The 25,656-nt window shown below is 38.6% G+C and overlaps 1 protein-coding gene across 1 annotated transcript; it reads left to right on the forward strand.

The window, feature by feature from the left end:
* Window positions 1-5,998: 5,998 nt before the first annotated feature.
* On the forward strand, window positions 5,999-24,578 carry Cmas (cytidine monophosphate N-acetylneuraminic acid synthetase). Its single transcript, XM_003470447.5, has 8 exons — window positions 5,999-6,362; window positions 14,383-14,525; window positions 14,680-14,835; window positions 18,969-19,102; window positions 20,782-20,876; window positions 21,233-21,404; window positions 22,134-22,287; window positions 23,971-24,578. The coding sequence occupies exons 1-8, from the start codon at window positions 6,103-6,105 to the stop codon at window positions 24,159-24,161; spliced, it is 1,305 nt and encodes a 434-aa protein (XP_003470495.1). The 5' UTR covers window positions 5,999-6,102; the 3' UTR covers window positions 24,162-24,578.
* Window positions 24,579-25,656: the final 1,078 nt, after the last annotated feature.

The raw sequence follows: 25,656 nt of genomic DNA on the forward strand, positions 1-25,656 counted from the left end.
AACCTTGGAGACATAGGAGTAGGTAAAGAATTCATGAACAGGACTCAAACCGCACGGGAAATACTTCCCAGAATCAATAACTGGGACCACTTCTTATTAAAAAGTTTCTGCATGTCAAAAGAAATCTCCAGCATAGTGAAAAGAAAACCCACAAACTGGGAAAAGATTTTAGTGAACTCTCTCTCAGACAAGGGACTCTTGTCTAAAACATATAAAGAATTAAAGAAACTCAGACCTCCAAAATTCAAAGATCCAATCCAAAAATGGGCATCTGAGATGAATACGCACTTCTCAGATGAAGAAATGCAAATGGCAAATAAGTACATGAAAAAATGCTCATCATCATTGGTCATTAGAGAAATGCAAATTAAAACCACACTGAGATACCATCTCACTCCTGAAAGAATGGCCAGGATCAAGAAAACCGACAACAAATGCTGGAGAGGCTGTGGGGAAAAAGGAACTCTCCTGCACTGCTGGTGGGAGTGTAGACTGGTACAGCCTTTGTGGAGATCTGTCTGGAGATTTCTCAAAAAGTTGGGACTGGAAATCCCATTTATTCCAGCTATTCCACTTCTAGGCATATTCCCAGAAGAACTGAAAGCATCATACCACAGTGATATATGTGCACCTATATTTATAGCAGCACAATTTGTAATCGCCAGATCTTGGAAACAACCCAAGTGTCCATCAACTGAGGAATGGATAAAAAAGTTGTGGTATTTCTATACAATGGAGTATTATTCAGCTATAAAGAAGGATCACATTGAGATATTTATCAATAAATGGGCGCAGCTTGAGACCATACTCATAAGTGAAATAAATCAATCTCGCATGTGTGAATACCGAATAGTTTCCCTAATGTAAGTAATGATTCAAATATATAAAAATATGTGGTAATCATGATTCCCCATTAGGTGGCCTTGGAGCCTTATAAAGTTTTCACTCATTAATTAGAAAGGCTTTATTCTGGGCTTCTTGATTTGAAAATATTTGAAGCTAGAGTATATGAAGTTTTATCCAAATATTTCAAGGAAAAAGACACTATGGTAACTACTATTAAGTCAGGTTATATGGTGGTGAAGTACTAGGTTGTTGAAACAGTCATGCTGTGACCTCTATTGTTATATTGTTATGTCCTGTTTTATCTCAATCTCCCCCTTATTGTTTTAAAAAAATAATTTAGTCATTTCTTATGTTTGTCTTAATTAAAGAAAAAATTCAAAAAATTAGGATATATAAATAGTAACTCTTTTTGATTTCCTATTAACTTGTTTTGAAGTCCTGTAGTACTCCCACGATCTTGTTTTGACTGATTAGACTCTGTTCCATTCTATATGGTAGTATCAAGTTTGAAGACATAGGCAACTACTTTGAAGACAATAAGATTCACTAAGATACCCATTCTGGTTTGACTATTGTCTTCTTTGGAAGTCCTGCAATGTTTACAATGCCTAAATTTTATTGGTCTTGTTCTCTACTGTTTTGTCCAACTTTATAATATCTAATGAGATAGACAATTCTTTTTAAGGAAACAAGGGACAACGTTGATAACCACTGTTGATAAACTTGTACTCTGTTCTACATCATGTGCTATGTCTATCCTTGGTATTGACTGACAGCTTTGTTTTGCCATATTTGACTGTATTCTTCCCCCCCCCAAAAAGTAATAAGCACTAAGGAGTAATGAAATCCAAAGTGTGTGAATTTTGTTGTAAAAAAGAGAGGGGAAAAAAGAAAAGAAAAGAAAAGAAAAAGAGCTCTAACGGATATAACAGCAAGTGTGTTTAGGGGTGTTAAATAGCTGACTGTATCAATGTTTTTGGATCATTGAACACAGCTGTTTGCAGTCTACCTGTTTGAATGTCCACCTTGTATTCTTTGATACTGTGATTTGAGGAACTATTTTCAAAATGATAATATGTAATATACTAACAGGTGATTTCTTACTGTTATGTTTTTTTTTGTTTGTTTGTTTTGTTTTTTTGTAGTTCTGTATTACGTGTACCCTTACACCGCTTTGGTTTGTTTTGTGTTTTTCTCTTTTTCCTCTTAAATTAAAAAAAAAAAAAAACCAGACATAATCCCCACAGAGGTCCCATGACTATGGAGGGAGAGCCATTATGATGGGAAAGGCCCAATGGGAGTCTTTAGGAGTTCCCCTGCCTAAGAAAATAGAATATCAAAAGCAACATTGCATCCTTGAAGGGACTTCAGACATTACTGACACCCCAGATATAAAAGACACGATTTTATTTAGCCTGTGTGACAGACGGATCATGGAGAATGACAGCAGATTATCATGATTTTAAGCAGGAGGTGACTGTAATTGTAGCTACTGTTACCAGACATGGTTTTCATTTCTTGAGCAAAATAATACATTCCATGGTACCTATTGTACAGCTATTTATCTGCCAAATGGGTTTTTCCTCTTGATTCTTCTCCACAAGATCCAGCAGAGTCAGTTTGATCTTAGACGGTAAGACCAGAAATACACTTTCTCTGTCCTATGTCAGGGGTATATAAACTCTCCAGTACAATCCCATTATTTAGTTTGCAAGGAATCTGATTACCTTTTTCTTCCACAAAATATCACATTAGTCAATCACATTAGTCAATTACATTCCTATTATGCTAATTGGACTTAGTAAGCAACACTAATTTTGACCTATTGAGGACACATTTATGTAATCAGAGGGTGGGAAATGAATCTAACTAAAATTTAGCATCCTTCTCCTTCAAGAACATTTCTAGAAGTCCAGTGGGGGAGACATCTTGAGGTATCTTCTCTAAGGTTAAGGATGAGTTGTTTCTTCTGTCTTCTTCTACAATCAAGAAAGAGGCATAATGCCAAGTGGGCTTCTTCTAATTTTGCATGTAGCATGCTATTCCCTTTTACTTAGTGACCCAAAAAGCAACTCGTGAGCCAGGCATGGTGGTGCATGCAATACTTGGGAGGCTGGCCAAGTTGTTGCTGGCGGCCAGCCTGGGTACAGAAGAGAAATCTCTGCAACAGATTCAGGTTGCAGTGCAAGCTGCTCTGTCACTGGGCCACAAGACCCAGAAGATGCAATGGTGCTGAATTACCAGTTGCTGTTACTACTTGGAGCTTTGGCAGTCCCCTAAAAATGAGTCACAGCACAGGCCTTAGGATTTTAAAGTAAGGCTCCCTCATCATCTGTAGATAACTATTCTAAAAACTTCTTAACCTGCTACTGGGCCTTAGTAGAATGTTTGACTATGGGTCACCAAGTTGCCACGTGACCTGAATCGTCCATCATGAACTGGGTTTTATGCAATGCACCAGGCCACAAAGGTGAATGTGGGCTGCAATGCTTTATCTATCACCAAATAGATATGATGTCTATGTGATTCTTAGACCCAAGGAGGCCCTGAAGGCACAAGCCAGTTAAAAAGAAGTGATTCAAATGCCCATGGCTCCCAACCCCTGCATTCTATCTCCCAGCCAGCCCTTGGGTTCATGGAATTTTCCCTTCAGTTAACAGAAGAGAAGGTTTCTCTTGATTTACAGATGGTCTTCTGCGAGGTCAGACAGCGTCTGAGAGCAGACCTCCATCTGACAGGACGGCTATCGCTATGTGACGCGCACAGGTGAAGCTGAATGCTCCCAAAGACAAAAATTCCATGCTCTGTACCTATTGGTATGTTTTTCTTGGAAATGTCTTTTCCTCCCTCTCATTTGCATTTTCCTCCTCCTCCTCGTGTCTTTCTGTGGATCCTGAGTAGATTTTTCTAATCATTCACCCCTGGAATAGTTCAGTTTTTCCAGACTTTGAGCTAGATGGGCAGCCTAAGTTGCATTTGTTTCTCTGCAGAGCCAAACTTCCTGCACTGCAGCGATGCAAGCCCGCTTGGACAACAATGCCCCCTTTGGATTCCTACCCTGCTATTTGAAAACAAACTTTCCTGCAGTTCGCACACGCATCATCCTCCTGCTCCGCAGCCCAGAGACACAGATTTCACACTGTAGATTGTGACCTTCTGCATCGTGAAAAATACTTTTGTTCTGCTCTTTCTGAGATAAACAGCTGCAATATGTTTTTCTCTGCTTCTTCATAAGTCTTTGCTGCTAGATCTTCACTGCTTTGGAAAGTTCTTTCATCTACTTTATTATTTAGAGTGTAACTGTCTTCTGCTCTTACTAAAAATAGCTTTAGTGTTTTGGTTTCTTTTTCCTCTATGTTTTTGGGTGATTTCCAAAAAAAGCCAAAAACGCCAGTTTTGTACCACTATTGTGAAATAAGATATCTTGAATTTAAACACTTCTTGCCCTGCTTTTTACATCTTTTTTCACTCTCAATTCTTTTTCTTTGTAGTATTTTTGTAGTCAGTTTAATCTGAGTAAATGACTATTAGTCATCTCTTTTCCTTATTTCTCCTGTTGATTATTCATATTTTTTTGCCTATTTTCAGCTTCATGTAGATATTCCTAAAATTATGCTTCCAATTACACTATCATTCTTCTCTATGATTTTATGTTAATTTCCAACGGAATCACAGTTCTCTGAGCAAACATAGCTGAGAACCTGGAGTCATATTTGATTCCCCTTTCATATGCAAAATATATTTTTCCCGGTCATCATCATCTTCCGTTGGTAACATCCTAATCTGGACCCCACACCTGGATTATTCTTGGCTTTCTCATCGAAATCCATTTAATCTATTTACTACAGAGAATTAACTCTTCAATGCATCTGGTAATGTTACTTCAGAATCAGTTACAAGTTCAATGATGCTATCAGGTACCCCAGCTCTTTCTGGTTTCCTTTTCTGTAACTCATGGTGCTTGGTGTTTTTCTCTACCTCACTTCAAACAGTACCTACCACCGTGCCACACATCCTATTTAACATGCAGTATCTAGACGTACAGGCTGACTGTCTCATCTACTTTCTTGTATTCCTCTTGCAGAAACTTCCAAGCAAAACATCTCCACCCATCAATATAGAACCCCAGTCACTACTAATGTAAATGGTCAAGATTCACTCTTGAATTATGGATATGTTTACCCAGAATAAAGTCAGGATCTACTAGTAACAAAATCTGCTGGTCTGCTTTCTTGAGTGAGAAGGTCAGTCTCCCAGCACTTTCACAACAGTTAAGCTCCCATCCCTTCCCCTGAGGCTTCAGGTTTAGAAGGTCCCTAACAGCATTCAAATATTCAGCAAGGGAAAGATCCTTCCTTTCCAACAGTCTTCAAAAAGAATCCTAACAGGCTTTTCAGTCCCATATCAGTACCTACACTACAGCTGGGTGCAGGATAAGGGGGTACTTAGCTGAAACAGTTTGGGTCATGGTTATTGATAAGATGCAAAGAAGGTGCGTTTAAACTACATCAAGGGAAAGGCAACAATTGCTAAAAGAAAAAGTTGCTTAGAAAACAAAAAATTTCATTTGTTTTATTTCAAGGGAACCCATATCCACTGCACCAGAGGGGAACAGCCACGCTGGCTTCCAAGGTTCTGCCCCAAGGTAGACAGTAACTTGACCTTAGTCAAGCCCACAAGGAGGCATTTTAAAATGTTTAATTTAAGGTGCTTGTAAGTGTAGAACACTGCAGTGAGGTAACCTCTTGGAAAAAAAATTGTCAGGAGCACAGAAGAAAAGATGTACATTTAAAATACAAAATTTTAAATATAAAACTGATTCAAGTTAGGGTACATCAAAGAGTCCATTAGGACTCCCAGTACAATTCTTAAGTGGGAAGTACTTTAGTTTTTAGAAAAATAGTCAATAATGTATTTTGCATAGCTTGGAAATCTCGATATTATCAAGAACCCCAGAAATCGCGCCTCCTCCAAACGCCCTCTGCTTGGCCACAGTTTGCGGTCTCTTTTAGTCCAGGAGGTTGCAACACCCAGGCCTGCGAGCCTCCTCCTGTTGGGGAAGACTACAGTTCCCGGCGTGCCTCGCGAGGGGCAGCGTGGATGGACTACAGTTCCCTAGGTGCCCCGCGAGGGGTGGGGCAGCGGGCGGAGCTGCCGCCGCGAGCGCGGTCAGGCGGAGAGCGGGAGGCGTCGGTCGAGTTGGCGGGGGACTAGCTCCCGGATGTGGAGAAGCTGGGGAGAAGGCGTGGGAGGAAGATGGACTCGGTGGAGAAGGGGGCCGCCACCTCCGTCTCCAATCCTCGGGGGCGGCCGTCCCGAGGTCGGCCTCCCAAGCTGCAGCGCAACTCCCGCGGCGGTCAGGGCCGAGGCGTGGAGAAGCCCCCGCACCTGGCAGCCCTGATCCTGGCCCGGGGCGGCAGCAAAGGCATCCCCCTGAAGAACATTAAGCACCTGGCGGGGGTCCCGCTCATTGGCTGGGTCCTGCGTGCGGCCCTGGACTCGGGGGTCTTCCAGAGGTGCGCATGTGCGAGGAAAGGGGGGCGTCGCGGCCTGGGCTGGGGTCGGACTATCGCCGGGCTGTTCGCGGGGCCGGGCCGGGGCTCCGGTAGGGGCGATGGCTGCTCCAGGCGCCTGCAGGATCCCGGGTGTCGAGAGCCAGGCAGAGTGCGAGGGAAGGAAGGAAGAAGGGCGGAATCCAGCGCCCTGCTTCTTCCGTAGCTGTAAAAGCTATGACCCGAAACAGTTCTGTCGCCCTTGAGAATGCCATGCTTAATAGGCGATATCACCTTTACCAAACGTCACCTCCGCCCAGGTGGACACCACGGGCAAAACCAACGGAGGCCTCCCATGTGCAAAGCGTATGATATTGAACTCCTTTCGACAGAAGTCCTTGGGGCTTCCCTATTGCTCGGTCTCTGGGGATAGCGGGGTGCTAATCGATGAGAAGGCCTCAGGTTCATGAATGGAGTCGGTACCAGGGCTTTCCAGTTTTTAGCTCAGCTTGGAGATCCTTTACTAGCCTTCGAAAAATAATTAGCTTTCTGCCTGTGAGTCAGCACAAAACAGAAAGCTCCCTACATTCGTAGAGATGTGAGAGGGTGGCAAGTTATACAGCTGCTGTTTTATAATATGCATGTAAATAGGTTTATCATTTCTATTGAACTTTGTCAGTTCTAAGGACGGTTTTATTTGTGCATCGTTTAGAGACATTGCCATATGCCAGATTGATCAGGAGTTACAAGCTCATGGCATTTTTCAAAGAAGGGAGGTAAAATTCTTTGCCAAGAATGAAAGTTTACCCATAGTAGCTGCACCTTAAGTACATTTGAATTCGTTGTTGCTCTGAAAACATCCTGAGGTCTTGGGGTTTGTTTTAAACGTTCATGAGGTCTTTTTAAATTGATATTAATTTCCCATAATTATATTATTATATAAGTCACCAATTTTGTTTTAAAAAGTACAAATTTACATGTTTTAACCCAAAGGGAGCTCAGGGTGGAGCCAGGCAAGTAGGAGCTGGCACTCAGAAAATAACACTAGGAAATGTGCTAAAGAGAGATAGGGAAGAACTGGGGGAGGGAGGAGTTACATGCAGTCAACATTTTCTGAGCCCTAATTTCTGCAATACACAGTAAGAGAATACTAAGGAACGTGGTCCTTGTCCTCCTGAAGCTCACAGACTTTTGAATATTTTTTTACCTTCTTAGAGTACAAGCTGAAAGAGAAGTAGGTACTTCCATGCCACAATGTTACAGTAAGATTTCATGTTTCTGAAATGCACTAAAGACTGAAGTCACATTCGCAGTACATTGAGAAAAAACTTGTTTTGTAATGCTTGGGTCACACATACTTAGAAACCACTTTGAAATGGGTTAACAAAGAATAGGTCGTATGTCGGTACAACAGATTAAAGGATAGAGGATCAATCTTCAAGCAAATTATCTGGCACTACCTCTTATGTGACAAAAACTGTTCTGTGTCCTGAATTACAGATTATACCACATTTCCTTGTGTAAGTGAAAAATCTGGTTCTGCCACTGCCAATGAAGCCTATAATTCAAAAGACAAGAGTAACGGAAGAAAGCTTTATTGGCAGAAACGGGCAGGTAGAAAATAGAAGACTTGGGGCTGGAGATTTAGCTCAGCCGCATAAGCGCCTGCCTTGCAAGCAGGCAGTTGTGAGTTCCATCCCTGGTACCAATAAAAAGGAAAAAACAAAAAAAAAGAAAAGGCTTCCCCATAAATTCTTTTCTTGTCGGGTCACAAGCAAAAAGCTCTTATGGGATATCTGAGGGATCTAGTTTTAACAATAGCCAGGTAGGAACTGGGATGGTCATTTTTGCAGGAAATTGTCATCAGTCCCTTTGACATAGTTTTGATGCTTTCCAAAAGTCACTGGACATTCCAAGAGTTCCTATCCCTATATGGTTGTAGAAAGATTACTGATTTAGAAGGTCATATGACTTGTATTGTTTGTTCTTTAATGTTTGCCCTTATTTGTTTTTTTCAAGCGAGATTTGGGGGGTTTTATTGGCTAATTTTTATGGGATTGTGGTAAAACAAACTAAGGGTTAATCCATTCAACCCATTCATCAACTTCACCTAGTATCATACTTGTAATAAGGATAGGCAGAATAGAAAAATACATATTGTGTCAGGTGGTGATAGTGATTCTGAGAACAGTAAAGCCAATTAGGAGGATGGTGCACGCTTACCAGACCCCTGGTTGTGGATGAGCTATCCATGTATGGTGTCAAAGTGGTTGTACTTGAACCAAGAAGAGTGAAATTGTGCATGTAGAGTAACTGTCCAAATCTTTGCACCAAGAGACTTGACTGAACTCTGTCGTCACCTCTAGCAGCTTAGGGACAGAACCCTAGGATGATTCCTGGCCCCCTTAAAATACTTCATTCAGAAGACCTAGTGTTTATCCCCAGGAAACCTGGTGATAGCCTGATAGACTCCTGAATCTCCTCTTAAAGAAGTTACTTGGGAAAACTGTAAATTATGGAAACCTTGCCCTGTGAGATGTGAATCTGTCACCCCAAACTACCCCACAACTCTCATTGAAATGTAGACATGCTGGCTGGTAACTCGGACTCTCCTTTGTAATCTCTTTGGGAAAATAAGGGCCTAAGTCTGGTGAGTGCCTTGCTTGTATTTGTACTGTTGCCCTCAGTCATAAGGTAGAAGTTTGTTTCTGTTTCAGATAAGCACCAATAAATAGGCTTAACTCACTTGAATGGTCTCAGTGGCTGTCAACATGCCCCAGCCTTTTAAAAAGTCTTCAGGAAACTTGAGTTCAGTGCATGTTGGACTCTTCGTATTGCAATGGTCTACAGTCTCCTTATCACCTTCACTAGTACCAGGCCTTGTTTATTCTCAACAGTAATAGTGTCATTATAAAGATCCGCTCTCAAAGATTCAGCAGAATTCTCATTGGTCTCCTGTTCAATCAGCGGTCAGTATAGCAGGTAGAATACAGTGGTTGTACAGGTACAGTGCGGTAACATCTTTCTCTCTGGGAACTAGTGATGGAACCCCCACTGAAATACATGACAGGTTCGGCAAGAGAAAAATTGGAGTATGATTGCCCCAGGTAAGGAGAATAGGTTCTGAGAGTCGAAACCCAATGCATATCCATTAGAGCAGACGCTGAAGATTCAGTGCGTATTAAACAGTTACAGATGGAAAATACAGATGTGTGTTAAACAGTTGTTTTGCTTTCCATTTACTTAAATGCATTTGTACAAAATCTCATTAGACTGACTTAAATACCAACTTTCTCAGTACCAGTTTTACTTCATACCTATAGAGCATCAACCCCTTGGCTGTATGGACAGCATTATATTCTTTGCACCATCTCAGGTATTTTTCACCATACCAAAAGTAGCAATTAACAAAAACAGAACCAGTGTTTCCCTTAACTAATAAAAAGAGTATATTTCTAACTGCCTTCTCGAATTTATAATACCAAATAACACTGTGATTTTACTCTGTTTGAGTCTCATGGCTACTTGCTTTGTGGCATCCTTTCTGAGGACCTGAAAAGTTTATCCTTGGAAATAACAAAGCTGGGCATGGTGGTGCAACCCTGTAATTCCAACCCTCTGGGAGGCTGAGGCCAAAAGATCACAAGTTTGAACCCAGGCTGGGCAGTTTAGTCACATAGTGAGACCCTGTCTAAAAATAAAAAATGAAATGGGAGTGTAGCTTAGTATAAAGGTTCAGGCTGGGGATTTAGCTCAGCGGCATAAGCGCCTGCCTTGCAAGCAGGCAGTCATGGGTTCGATACCTGGTACCGATAAAAAGGAAAAAGACAAAAAAAAAGTATAAAGGTTCAATCCCCAGTACCAGAGTTAGAAAAAAATATAAAGGAGATCCACTGTGAAGGCTTTGCTGATCCCCTCAATGAAAAATAACTGCCTTTATTTTCCAATTTATAGTAAAATTGTTTGTGCCCTCATTTAGTTCCAGCTCTGCAAATGGTCAAGTCACAGGCCCTGAAGTTACACTGTGTGGGTTTGAATTCCAGTTTCACCATGTGTTAACCGTATAACCTTCACCTTTCTATGTCTCAGTCTCACCAACTGTAAAATAGATTTCAAGGTCCGTGTGCTTGCTCATGGGTTTAGATGCAATCATGAATGCACACAGAATAATGCCTGGCCCATAGTATGTGATCTCAAATTGACATTTTTTACCTTGCATTGGAGGTCTTTATATTCCTTGTATCTTTTGTGAACCACAGTTTCCTTTAATTGGAGAATGAGTAATTAGTTATGATCTTTAAAATTATTTCTAGTACTAACATTTCTTGATTTTGAATGGTTAATGAAAATACATCTTTATTTTGTTATTCAGCTGTTGGTGGACCTTTTCCGTAAAGAACCTAATAGTAAATAGTGTAGGCTTTGGAGAGCAGATGGTTTCTGTTGAAACTACCCAGTTCCGGGGTTATGTTGTGAAATTGCATAAAAATACGTAAGTGAATGAATGATACTGTGCTCCATTAAAATGCTACAGACGCAGGCTAAGGGGTAGGTCAGGTTTAGTCTGAGAATCCACCACCGTAGTGTTTTATTCAGCTCAGTATGGCTTATATTTTAGATCCTCCATTAAAATGTGTTGGTTTGAATCTAACTGACTTTACTATGGCTACAGGAGGACTTTGGAACGCCCTACCTGCCTCCAAGCCTCTCCTTTCTTTTTTCAACAAATGTTTACCTTAGGAGGAAATTGAAGCGAATTACAGCACCTGATTTGTATTTTTCAGAGCTAGGCAATACTTTGGAGATTACTTTGTTCGAAATCATGATCTGACTTAATTAAGGCAGGGTTGCCTGGCCTACTGAGAATTAAAGCTAACTACACTTTTCAGGGTTGCAAAACTTTGCATACTAACTAGGATAGTTAGTAGTTAAGAAAATTGCTGAGATAGAAATTTTCATTCAGACACAGAGTCCATACCTGCTGTTGATCCTGTTGGCTGTAACAGTCCAGGGTAAATCCATGGACCTCAGACTGACGTGCTCTCCTTGATTTTTTAAATTTTTGTTGGGCCTCTTGTTCACTTGCTTCTTCTTTCCCTTCTACCCGTCTCATGGGATGCCCCTGCACTGAAGGAACACTGTTCGCTTAGTCCCTTTCATAAGGATGAGCCTTGTGTTTTGAGCAGCCATGTGGGTTGCTATGGTAGTCCCCGTACCCCTGTGTATCATGGTAGGTCCGCACTTAAGCAGGTGGACATCCGAAAATGTCAAAGCAGAATTTCAGTGTTCCTTCTAACAGGTTCGGTGTGATGTTTAAAGAGGAAGGGTAAATATATCTTTACTACGGCTTTAATATTTTAAATAGCTAAATTTATGAAATGTATATTCCTTGGTAAACAGTTTTATATTTAATCCTCATAACAGCCGTATGAGACACTTTTGCCACCTCCATTTTACAACAGCGCCTAATGCTGTAACCACCGACTCTTAACTCATTCAGCCAGTGCGCGTTAAGTCCTCGTTACATAGCAGGATCTGTAAAAGTACTTTGTGAAAAGTAGAACATTATAAAAAGCCTATTTAATTGACTCCTCACAATTCCTTCCTTAATGGTGTAAAAAAAAAATTGCAGTATTGTGTAGGCTGTGTCTGCTGATAGGCTAAGAAGCTCAGGAAAATCAACTGCACTGCATCAGTTATTATGTAATATTCCCACTGCCCAGAACAGTGCCTAGAACAGGATAGGCACTCAGCAAACATTTGGGAACACAGGAATAAACGAATGGAAAAAGGAAAGAAGCAAAACAGGCAAACAGCTGGGCATGTTGCATAGCTTTTTGGCCATGACATTTCTTTAGTGAAAAATCTGACCCAAAACTAGTTCAGATTTCAAAATGATAGAAGGGACAGGGCTCCTCTGTTTTTGTATGGATACAATGAGACTTGGGAGCCCTACATTGTAACTGGTCAAAGACATCTGGGTGGAAGATAGTATTACTTCTCTTTCCTATAAATATTAAAGGGATAAATGAAATCTAGAGATGTTAGAAAACTTTCTTTAGTGCCTCACTTTGTTTTAGCTCTAACAGACGAGCATAAGACAAATAAAACATGCAGGTCCTCCCTTGTTAAATGTTGAATGAGAGAAAAGGAAAACAAAGACTGTTAAGTCATCAAAGACTGTTAAGTCGTTAAAATATCTTTGCATAGTATCGCTGTCACCATGCAGGTTAATCCAGGTTCTTTTGCATGACCAACAAAGAATTGCAAAATGTACACCTAGTAACAAGTTGGCAAGCAGCTACAGCTAGTGATCACAGGAAATTGTACTCAGGGCAACTCCATGCTGATGAAAGATCCTGCACAAAATAGAAGAACGGTGTCGAGGTGGCAGGAAGGCAGAAACATTGCACACGCAACGGCTCACCGTAGCAGCCCCCAGGTAAATCAGACTTGAAATTGAAAGGATGTGCACCTCAGCCCAGGTGCCTCCCAGGATACATGAGGTGTGATCCACAGCGTCTGGAGTCATCCTAGGGACTCTCAAAACACATCTGCCCCAGAATTGAATTGCAGTACTTATTCATGAACCCTTGAGGCCGGAGTAAAAGTAACAAGATCAGGCTAGGAGGTCCAGTATGCATGTGCCCTCACCGGGGACATCAGAGATTTACCTGGTTTTGGTTGAGTGATTCTCCACCTCTTAGGACAGTGGAAGGAAAAAAGGTCTGGGTGCTATTTAAAGCTAAATGCATGGAAGCGCCCCATTGTTTCTAACTATACTGTGAAACATTGTGGCATAATAGTCTTATCTTTTGGGAATTTAGGAAGGGCCAGAGAACAAAACTTTGGTACAGACCAGTGTATGTTCCCAAGAGAGCATTTTGTTTAGTCTTTATCTTCTGATCTAAATAGACACCTATGTAAGGTGAACAGAATGTTAAAATTTCCTGAGCTAATCAAGTCCTTATCACCTGTTTTCAATGGCTGTAACTAATTCATCGTGATTGACTCTATATTGATATCTAAACCCCCATTATTCATTGTTTTAGTATTGATATCTAAACCCCCATTATTCATTGTTTTAGAAAATATCTGGTTGTCCTTGGCACTGACTTTGTTCTAAGTTGAAACTGTTGCAGGTTTATGGTTTGGCTAAGCCAAGTCCTTTTTTTACCTTATCGAGTATGTTAAAATATTTCATGCAACTCAGAAGTATTCATATAAAATGATTACTGCTACATACTACAAAACAATAAAATATCAAATATTAAAAGGAAAAATAAATTAACATAAGATAACCTTTGAAAACCTTGGTGGCTGGTGTGAGGGAGACTAGAGGAGGGTTAGCATGTAGAATGACTTTCCGTATCACTAATGGAATCACAGCTATCTCTTGGCTCAATGGAATCTTTTTATTTTCATGCAACTTTAATAAGGAACCTATCCAATGTCGCTTATTTTTCTCTGCTTTTGAAGATTTCACAGGAGTGTGACACTGCCTTGCATAATGGATTGATCCCTTGGACTGCCATAGTCTTATTCAGATTTTCCTACAAGGTTTTGCAGTTTCCCGTGTTTTATACATCTCCCTAATCTCATTTAAAATGAGGGATTGTCTTTTTGTCCTTCCTTTGCTCCTCTTGCTCCTCCTCCTCCTCCTTCTCCTCTTATGTCATCTCCATAACCCCTTGCTGTTGGGCATAATTACCCACAATCCCCCAGTGACACAACCATTGGCTCAGTGTAATCACAATATTCAGCATCATGTACCACTGTTACAGGACGTTACTGGTTTATGAAATTAAAATTAATTAGATATTCGTGTTGCAGGACACTGGAGCAAGTTACTCGCAACCTCAGGTTTTACTGTACTTTGTCATTCTTCAGATTTTATATTACTTTGGACCTTTAACATTCTTTAGAAAGATTAAAAACCATTCTAATTATGTAAGTTGTATTTTAGGGTAGGGCACCTTTTTATTGTTACTGATACCTTTTGGTGACTTGTCCAGTAAATTTTTATTTTCTAATTTCTGAACAGTGTGTGGGTTTCCACAGACCACGATGAAATTGAGAATGTGGCCAAACAGTTTGGTGCACAGGTTCATCGAAGAAGTTCTGAAACTTCGAAAGACAGCTCTACCTCACTAGATGCCATCATAGAATTTCTTAATTACCACAATGGTACGCGTTTCTTTACTCATTCAATCAGAATTTTATGTAATTCTAACTGTGTCACTTCACAAGATTTGTTTTCACAGTTGAATTAAAGATCTTAGTGTTGTTTGCTTGCCAGAAGTTTTGATGTGTTTTTTTCCATTTCTTTTATCTTCCTAAGAGGTTGACATTGTAGGAAATATTCAAGCCACTTCTCCATGTTTACATCCTACTGACCTTCAGAAAGTTGCAGAAATGATTCGAGAAGAAGGATATGATTCTGTTTTCTCTGTTGTGAGACGCCATCAGTTTCGATGGAGTGAAATTCAGAAAGGAGGTAATCTGTTATCAGTCTTTATTTTAGATCATTTAACTGAAAATCAGATTTTTGTACGGAAATATTCTGTAAGAGTGAGATGACTAAAAAGCAGAATATTAGATTCATAACTGCAGTAGGTAACATTTATAATTATTCCTAATTTTTAAGGCAAGACAATACCAAATTAAATCTTGTTTTAATATGTAATTGGATATTCTAATCCTCTTTGTTTCTGTTTGCCTTTATACATGTCATTTTTTTCAGATCAAATACTTTTATGTCTGTTCAGACTTGTTTAATAAGGTCTATATAAGTCATATAGAAAGTATTTACCAAAGAACTCTGGAGCACTTCAAGAATAGAATTGTGAATACCCTTCCCAAACTTGTAACTCAATATATAAAGAAGGTTCCGTGGGTTTTAGTGAGTCTAATTGATTTCTAGCTAGATAAGCCAACAGAATACATACTTGGTGAAAAAGAAGTGTGACTTCTGTTAGATTCACTGACATTTTTTAGATGTTTTGCCCTTTAACATGTGCAAGGTATAATTAAAAAATACAGCGAATGGTTAAGTTTTAAAAATTTATCACAGCAAAAGGCATATTGCGATTAACACCCCTCAGATCACCCCTTTATGTTTGGAAAACATTTGTCCCGTGTTCTTGTCACTTTCTGGAGCAGTTTTGGAAGGCTTCTCCCATGAGCATCTTCAGTTGTGCTGTCATGACTGCCTTGATTCCCTGAATCATCTAAAAAATTTATCTTTCATGATCGTTCTGACTTCACAGAAGAGCCAAACGTTGCTCATGGTCAGATGCAGTGAATAAGGTGGGGAGGAAGTAACGCTGTGTTTTTACCAGACTTTTTCTGTAAAATAGCCCTGGACAGCAGCCTTCACCACGTTTGATCACACCTCATAAAATCTCACAGAAGAGGATTTCCAGAACTGCTTCAGAAAGCGATAAGAATGAAGTATTTGAAGTAAGGGGGAGCATTTTACAGGGGGTTAATCGTAGTGTGTCATTTACCATAATAGTTTTTTTAAACATCATATATTTTGATTATGTCTCACATGGTTTGCAGGAAATAATGAGGAAGATGCAATGAAACTGCAGAAGGTACCTAAAAAGATTCACTAAGATTATAATCAGGATAAAGATGAATGGAAAATCACAATGTGAAAATTGCCAAAATCCAATTGTACATGTATTAATGTTTAAAGTTATTTACTAAATTTCAGAAATAAGATCTAGGAAGGTGCTATTAGATCTTAAGAAAACAAATTTTTGAAGCAAATCAGAAAAACCCTTATTTATTTATTTTTGTCTTTATAAGACGAGGTCTTGCTGTGCAGTTCAGGCTGGCCTTGAGCTCTCTTTGTAGCCCAGGCTGATCTTGAACTCTCAGTGGTCCTCCTGCCTCAGCCTCCCAAGTGCTGGGAGCTTGAGAAACCCAAATTTAAACTCAGTATTAAAGTTAGCAAGCTGTATGAGTAAAGCTAGATAAACTATAATATTTAAAGGGTAGAAATCCAAAATTAAATGTATAAATATTAAGAAAATTAGTGCCATTTGTAAGAAATGTCATTTAAATCAAGAATTAGTGTTAGGGATAGTAATTCTGTCTTTTCCTATGATCTATTTATTTCCTTGGAGCCACAGTGAAACAGAACACTACTGAAGGTGGCATTTCTAAGCTAAATCAGATTGGCATTCTTAGGATTCTTTTTTGTTCCTTATGCATAAAATCATTGCTGCTAAAAGTGCAAGTGGGTTGATCTATACTTTAAAAATTATTTCACTGTATTTTCTATAACACTTTATATTCTTTTTTTTTTTCTTTTTAGTTGTTACACTAAAACTGTCTGGTAGGGTGACCCTTAGCACTCTTTTAACGTCAACACTTGAAATGTTTATGGTGCCAACAAAAAATGTACTATCAGTGTAAAATCCATATTGCATCTCAGGGAGACTACCTCATTAATTTTTACATTTATTACATGTTGGAAGGTAATATTTTGGATGCAAATGAAATATTAAAATGAAATATTAAATTTAACTAAATGAAATATTAAAATTAACCTTGCTTGCTTTTGCTTTTTAAAAATGTAACCACTAGAAAAATTTAAATTACACACATGGCTCATGTTATATTTCTAATGGACAGCACTGCTCTAGAGATTACACTGTGCTCCCTTATTGCAATCTACATGGAAGTGGTATTTTACAATTTTACAAATAATTAAAAGCCTCACACTGGTATAGCTGTATTTACACTCTGCCTTTTTTAATCTTACTGAAACAATCAACTATTGTATCCATTGTTTAAATATATTCCTCTAATTTCTTTAACATATTTACAACACCTTTGAAACTTCCTGATTGAAAATTCCAACATCTGTTCCCTTTCTATACCTATGACTGTTTTCCTCTTAATTATGAATCACTTATTTCTACATTTTTCATGTCTTTTATTTTGTCGTATGCCTGACAGAGAGGTGGAGTGACATGTTTGCCTGTAGAAGGAAACATAGCCATGGGCTGGGGATTTAGCTCAGCGGCATAAGCACCTGCCTTGCAAGCAGGCGGTCGTGAGTTCAATCCCCGGTACCGATAAAAATGAAAAAGATAAAAAAAAAAAAAAAAAGAAGGAAACGTAGCCTTTCTTCTGTGAGGCAGATAGGATGAGAGGCTAATTACCTTGAACCAGTTGTGAGTTGAGCTGGATTGAACTATAATTTCAGTTCACCTGTCAGTGCAGGTGCCTTATCAGAGGATTATCCTACAGCTGGTTGACACCCACACACCTTTGCTAACAGGAGTTGGAGATCTCAGTGCCACCCTGTGTTCACATGCCATCGCTAGCTTCTGCATGCCATATTAACATTCATTGCAGAATTACTGGACACAGAACTACTGGTGGGGGAACAGCCAGCCCTGTTTGGGCTCAAGGTTTGAATTTGGATGACAATCTGTGACCCAACTGCATAGGGCCATTAAAAATTTTCTACCAAGACTCTGAGTTTGATCTCCAGCCCTAAAAAAACTATTCTGGTTTCCCTTTACCATCACAGAGATCCCTCTGCATGTGACAAACGTGATCTTTTTCTAACCTTCGCCTCATACTCAGCAAATATTCCCAGGGAGAAAGCAATCACTGATTGAGGAAAAGCTTGACCCTCTTCAATTAACTAGTTTTGTTATCCTTTGCCGATTACTGTCACTAGATCTCATGGGCTACACATCATCTGTGAGACTATGTTTCTGCGACCTATCAGAATACATCTGGTGGGGTTTTTCCCTATGTGATATCAAATATTAGAGTAGAGTGAGACAGAAGATGGTTTAAATAGCAAGAGGAAAAGAGGTTATTGCTAGAAGTTTTTGCACATGGAGGTAACAGTCAGTAAGATTATGAAGAATTACCATCCGTTAAACACACACGCACACACATTCATATACCCATACATGCAGATTAAGGGAAAATCACTGAAACAATATGAAAATCTAATTTTAGAGGCTTTCTTTTTGCATTCAGTTGTAATCATTAGTGGTGATACTGTTGAATCTTTATTCTCAAGTATAATGATAAGCATGATTACAGTTCATGTAATTACAACTATTAGTAAAAATGTCTAATAAACATTTCCATCAGTGTAAAAGCTTAAAATTGGATAATCAGATACTATTTTTTTATGGAAATTCTCTAAAAGTAATTTTTTACCTGCATAAGATAGATAACACACCTATAGAAATTATATTTTTATAAAAATGCAATTTCTACAGATGCAAATAATAGAAAAGAAATTAAAGTACTCAAATATGGAATGTGGGTGTTGTATGACAAGTTCTCTTTTCTTGATGCCACCTTAGAGCTGCCTTCGTGTTCTCTGAAAGCATTACAGTACATTTTAAACCATAATTATTCCAAAATTGTTTCTAACGTACTTTTTATATACAATTATTAGTTGTTGGAAAGCAAAGATACATCATCAAGTTATTAGAGATTTTGTTCCTTTACATAATTTTCTTACTTATCTAGGTACAGAAATAGTCTGTATTCTGAATTCATTTTGTTTCTCCTTTTCTAAATTCCTAAGTGAACATTTCATTCGAAGCAGTGTGGGCTCACCGTAACATTTTGTTTCAGTGAATGAAGTGACTGAGCCTCTGAATTTGAATCCAGCTAAACGACCTCGTCGACAAGACTGGGATGGAGAATTGTATGAAAATGGCTCATTTTATTTTGCTAAAAGACATTTGATAGAGATGGGTTACTTACAGGTTAGTATATTCACTTCACAGAATCCTTTTCAACGCCGTTGTTTTGAGTTCTGGGGAAGAAGTATGACGCAGTTCATCCCCTCCTATCATGCAAGGCATTTACCCCACAGCTTTCCCCCAAAGTGATTGTAGGAATCTGCTCAGTAAATATAGAAAGAAATTCTGTTCTACTGTAACAGTAAGATAAAAGATGGATCAAATCCTGAGTGTCTGCATATATCCTGGTATTTTCACATTATTCCATTCAAAATTGTCATTTGTGTCTGACAGGCCATGGCTTTATGGTTGAATACTTTCCATGATTTTGAAAAGAGAATAACTAGCCTAGTAGAAGTGAATGGGCATTAATCTGAGCATCAGCAATACCAGAATCTAGTTCTAACTCTATTTCTAACTGTGTAAGCTTAAAGTATCATTTTTTCTGTTCCGATTCTAATTGCTTATTTTAAAATAAAGAAGTTAAATGTCTCATTCATCTTCAGAGCCTACAGGGTTGGGTCAGATATCTGTAATTGGTTAATTTTAGTTATAGCTGATATTTATTCAGCACCTGTATGTATCAAAGACTGTGCGAAACACTTTCCATAGGCTGTGTCATGGCATCTGCTTGGCAGCTAAATAAGTGGACATTCCTATTCCAGTTTTACAGAGGAGGAAACCGCAGCTCTGAAAAAGGAAGTAATTAACTTAGGGCAAAAACTGCTCGTCAGCAGTGCTGTCAGGATTCAGAGTTCCATCCTTATGTCACTCAAAAGATAGCCTTTGAAAAAAGAGAGGTGGACGTGTAACTCAGCAGAAGAGTGCATGTTCACCATATTCAGGTTGCTGGCTCCAATCCCCAGTACCACAGGACAGAAACAGCTCTGGACTCTGTAGTAGAATTTCTGTGGGACTCATGCTCTGAGAGAACGAAGGAAAAGCCTTTTGGTTTTTTTCTTGTATTCTGGCCAATATATAGGCAAACTACAAACATTTCTTGGTTGAGCTTGAGTGTTCAGGAATATTGTGTTTGACACACAGTGATCTACTTTCTCTGAGCTCTTTTCTTTGGACTCACCCTTTCCTAAAGTGTGCAGAATAGTGAGATTTATCATCATAGCAGCATCTGAAAAGAGACTAACTGTTCTGAAAAATGAATTTTCCTGTCATCGATCCGGTCATCCAAATAATTACCACTCAAGGAGAGGCCCTCCTTCCTCTGTACCCCAGAATCTGCTCCAGCCTCAGCCCCAAGTCCCTTGGTGCTGCCCACTGCCCTCGGGTTTGGGGCTCCCAGGTGGTTATGTGTAGGGAGGCTGCACTCAATCCCCCAACCTGCCTGCTGGCTGCAGAAGTTCTCAAGACCGCTACACTATTTTTAGATGACCATGGGGAAGACTGCTGGAAAAAAGAGTTTTACAGGGTCCTTTGTGGTTAGAACACTGGAGGATGGATATTATTTCTGCCTTCTTTCCATCTTCAAATAGAAATATATTGAAATAAAATAGGAAGCTTGCAGAGTATAGAAAGAGCTTGAAAATTTAGTGTCGTTTTGTGCAATTTTCCTCTTTCAAGAAAGCATTACTTATTTTACAAGGTCATTTTCTCAGTGCCATACAATCAATCCATTGCTCTGTATTAAAGTTCTTCATATATGTAAGTGATCATTTAAAACAGTACCACATTTATCCTATCTTCAGGGTGGAAAAATGGCATACTATGAGATGCGAGCCGAGCACAGTGTGGATATCGATGTGGACATTGATTGGCCTATTGCGGAACAAAGAGTGTTAAGGTAAAAATTGTAAAAGCTAGCTTTTGCACTAGAAGTTAACATTGCTCTTAGCAGATACATTTAATCCTACTCCCAGACACCAGACACTCCCCAACATCTCACGGTCTTTATAATTTTTATGTGGGAAAGATAGATGTATAAAATACACTTTTCATGCCGTGTTCTGTAAACGAGAAACACAGTCTGGTTAGACCACACTCTTCATGGTTTATGGTTCTGGCCCTCTCAGCTGAAGTGTACTTGTGCAGTAAGTTTGAGGAGTGGTGGGTGAAGTTTTCAGTTACCAGAATTGTCCAGATGAGAGGGGATGAATGGTACTGCCCGTGTACTCAAAGGTGTATTTTGGTTTCTTTTAGATTTGGCTATTTTGGCAAAGAGAAGCTTAAGGAGATAAAACTTTTGGTTTGCAATATTGATGGATGTCTCACCAATGGCCACATTTATGTGTCAGGAGACCAAAAAGAAATAATATCTTATGATGTAAAAGATGCTATTGGGATAAGTTTATTAAAGAAAAGTGGTATTGAGGTATGTGCTCCCTGAATATAGCAATATTTTTAACACTTTGATTCAGGGTCAGAGAAATAAAGATTTAAAATTTTAGTATAAACTATGAAAATGCCTTCAATTTAGTCTTCACATGCCTAGAAAAGTCTCATGCTTTTTTCTTTTTAGGTGAATAAAATCAAGAATTTTGAATCAATAAATATTACTTGTCTGTTTAATAAGTAAGAGCATACTACTTTAAATAATAATTAATGTAGTACTTTCTATAGGACCTTGGAATAAGAAAGATTTCCTAGGTAATTGATGTTGGCATTTTTGGATTTTTGAAATGTAGCATATTCTTCTGAATAAAAACTTCAGTTCAAAACAACTTAATGTTTATTTTTTTAAAGGAAGCTTAGGATAATTATAATTCACGAGAAATCTTAAATATGTGTTGCCAAGCCTTTAAAAGAAAGGCTATACAGATTCCTCTTAATAAATTGAGTTTAGGAAAATCTTAGATTGGTACCAGACAGTGCATGTGTATAACAGAGAAGACAATCTTCTCCATTATAGCAAAATGTGTCTTGTCTTAATTGAACTATTGGAAAGAAACTAAGCTTTGTCTTAAAGTACCATTTTATTTAACTTATCTTTTAGAATGTCCAAGGACTGTAGTCCATTTGTGACCTATACTATTATAAGGCTTTGTTTTGTTGTGAAAGGTCTGTCTTTCCTTACTGATTTTTTCCTTTTTTTTTTTTCCAGGTGAGGCTCATTTCTGAAAGGGCCTGTTCCAAGCAAACACTCTCCTCCTTAAAGCTGGATTGCAAAATGGAAGTTGGCGTAACAGACAAGCTTGCTGTTGTAGATGAATGGAGAAAAGAAATGGGCCTGTGCTGGAAAGAAGTAGCATATCTAGGTTAGTACCATTTTATTCAGCCATAGTAGAACAGAATGGATCTGTTTATTTTAAGAACAGATTAATGGGAAAGAAAATTCCTCAGATTGGTTTGATGTAAGAAAGCAGGAAGTCTTCCACAGGACAGTCTTTTGAGAGCTTAGTGTGACAGTATGTATCAAGGGTAGCCTGGTAGAAGATCACCAGCACATCCTATAGTGTCAGAATGCTCTGCTGACCCGCCAGTGTTAGTGAGATATTCTTACTTCTCATCTTTAGGCTGACATACAAGTTGCCGAGTGTACCTACTGTTGTAGGGCCATTATAGACATTGATAAATAATCTGAGTGGCACCTGGAGTTTTTAGTATATAAGAATTAACTGAGAATTTTTTTTTATTATTGAACATACTTTTTAATCTTTAAATGGCAATTTCTGCTTTTATTAGCATGATCAAATGAGACCAGAAGTTTAATATTTAAATAAATATTAAGCAGGTATATCTAGTAGGTCCCTATTATGTTGGAACTGTAAGCTTACTGCAGTACAGTTTGCAGTCTAATGATGTCATATTTTAAAGGCTAAGAGTGACATACTACTAAGTTGCACAATAAGTATAAATCAGATAAGAAATGAATATTTGCAAAGGAACAGGAACCTCAAAAGGAAAGGCATAGCAACTTTGGAAATGTGAGATCTGGGAACTTCTGAAATAGCCTTTGAACCCCATTTAAGAATCAGGGGACAAAATATAGTAGAACACCCGTTAGAGAATGACCCCTTATAAGAGGAAAAGAATTTTAGTGGGACTTGCAACAAATCCCAGCAATACTTACTATCTATAAAATGCTAAATATATTACAGATAGTACTTTTCTGGTTTACAAAGCAAATTTTATAAAGTCACTGGAAAGAAAAACCAAGATACTACAAAAGGCTTAACAAAGTGCCCATTATAGCAATAAGTATGTAGTTCCAACAGGTTAAGCTATACAATTATATATACCAAAATGTGATTATCCATAAACAGTGATAGTGAGGAGGATTTTTTGCCTGTAGTTTTAAAAATGTTTCTACCAACAATATGCATTATTTATGTAATGTTTTAAAAGATTACAAAAATTAGAAGTTAAAAAATAGAAAGTAGTGTCCAAATTTTTTATCTTAAAAGTAGACAGGGAAGGAGAGAAAATAGTAATACCAGTGTGCTTTAGTGTTTCCTTAAAAATGATGATTTTTCCACAAATACGTGGCATAAAATCCAAGAAGGCTGTTTTACTTTAAAGGATATTTAAGATACACATCAACAAAGTGCAGTGTGTGGACCTTACTTTACTCCTGATTTTAAAAATCAACTACAAAAGGAAAATTTATAGTCTTGGATTCTTTGGGATGTTTAAATCTTTTTCTTAATAAAAAATTGAAATAATGTATAAGTCCTATATAAAATTTCTAATAATTGTAATATGCACAGCACGTACAGCTTACACTTACTCTTTCTCACTGCCAAGAGTAATTCCTTAGCAAAAATCCTAGACCTCGGTTATACTTTCAAATACTTTTATTTGGCTCTATCCAATTATCAGTATTCCTTTGTGCAGCGCTTTAGATCTGTAACTTTAATTACCAGAGTTACTTACCGTATTACTTCGCTGGGCCAATCTCTGTGTCTGACTGTTCAGTGAGCTCTTCTTTTGCACCATAGGAAATGAAGTGTCGGACGAAGAGTGCTTGAAGAGGGCGGGCCTGAGTGCTGTTCCCGCAGACGCCTGTTCCGCAGCCCAGAAGGCTGTGGGATATATTTGCAAATGTAACGGTGGTCGTGGAGCCATCCGAGAGTTTGCAGAGCACATTTTCCTTCTAATGGAAAAGGTTAATAATTCATGCCAAAAATAGAAATAAATGTCATGTTGGGAAAGAAAGGATACAGCCTCCTTCAGGCACTTTGCTTTTATTTCTGACCTAAGTACAGTTCCATGGTGTCATGTTGCAGAAGGTGTGATTTGATTTGTGATACATCTTAATATCTTTTCAAAGCAAGATCTTCTCAAAGTATCATTCCAGAACCTATGAAATAATTGTGCTCTACTTTTCTCTTTAAGCAAGATGATTATTTAGAGACTGATCATAGTCTTTCTTAGATTTTTAGTAAATACAAGACATCATCAAAATTGACTTTGTACTGTATCCTGTAAAACTGTGTATTTGTGTGCTTTCAATGATGCTGGGGTTTTATTTATTTGGAGACAGTGTGTCTGTAAGACAAGCACTTATGTTAATTAATAAAATTACATTTCATAAACTTGATGAAAACTGCCTTGTTGTTATGAAAGACATTTACCAAGCACTTCCTTTATTTTCTTTAACACTACACACTCTTAGTGAGAAACAAGCTACTAGATGCAAACTGTATTTGATTGTATTTTAAATATGGATACATGTAGCACATATTCAGATATGGCCAATACATTCTTTGCCTACCTGACTGGATTTCAAGGATGGGGCACTATGTCATAAATGTAGGCACTCATGTGATAAATCCTAACCACTTCCTATGGAGCATTTACATCTCCCCACCATGAGGAAGGATCTCTGTTCAGCTCTGAGCAGGAGCAGGCCACTGGTGCCAAACCATACAAGAAGCTCTTTTCCTGTGTCCGGAGCTGAATTGGCATTGCACAGAGCATCTCTAGGACAGGCATATTGGAGATAATAAGAGAACCATTGTCTGCCTTAATTTCCTTTCCATTTGGTTCCGGTTTTGTTGTCTTTCTGGTTTTATTTTCTTCTGCTGCTGGATTTATTTTCTTCTACCTCCAAAAATTCTTACCCCAGATCTCATTCTTCCCGAGAGATCACACCCGTATCCCAGCTGTCAGTGTAACCTCCACACAGATGACCCCCGGCTCTGGTCCTCAGCCCCAGTACTCCTGTGAGTTCGGGCTGCATCCCTAACTGTTGGTGTTATAAGTAGACTCTTGGTCTTCACTTCACAAATTTCTAGTTTTATTGTTCAGATGTTATACCTTTCTCACTTTCCCATTTTTATTTATTTTTTCTTTTTTTGGTACCAGGGGTCAAACTCACAACCAAGCGCTTGCCAGGCAGGCACTTATGCTGCTGAGCTGAATCCCCAACCATCCCATTTTTATTTCTATCCAGATACCAAACCTACCACCCCATGTCCTTTCAGTTTACCCAATCCTATTGCTGAGTTAATTGTTCATATTTGCTGTTTATCCTTTTCAAAATTTTCTAGAGACTCCACATTGACTGTAGAACAAAATGTTTTGGTTCTAGCACTGGGATCTGGCCACAACCTAACATTACTGATACTCCAGTTCCCTCCACTTCAATTAAAGCTTTCTGTGTAGTTCTCCAGCAATACTTC

Source organism: Cavia porcellus, unplaced genomic scaffold (genome assembly GCF_034190915.1).
Source record: "Cavia porcellus strain 051 isolate PalLab524CR breed Dunkin Hartley unplaced genomic scaffold, mCavPor4.1 scaffold_27, whole genome shotgun sequence".
In the NCBI taxonomy this organism is placed as follows: Eukaryota; Metazoa; Chordata; class Mammalia; order Rodentia; family Caviidae; genus Cavia; species Cavia porcellus.

Bases quoted from the DNA above. Each gene is read 5' to 3' on its own strand.
- Cmas (XM_003470447.5), top strand. From the start codon at position 6,103: ATGGACTCGGTGGAGAAGGGGGCCGCCACCTCCGTCTCCAATCCTCGG. The intron at 19,103-20,781 runs GTTAGTATATTC...TCCTATCTTCAG, and splicing joins TAGAGATGGGTTACTTACAG to GGTGGAAAAATGGCATACTA. The intron at 20,877-21,232 runs GTAAAAATTGTA...GGTTTCTTTTAG, and splicing joins GCGGAACAAAGAGTGTTAAG to ATTTGGCTATTTTGGCAAAG.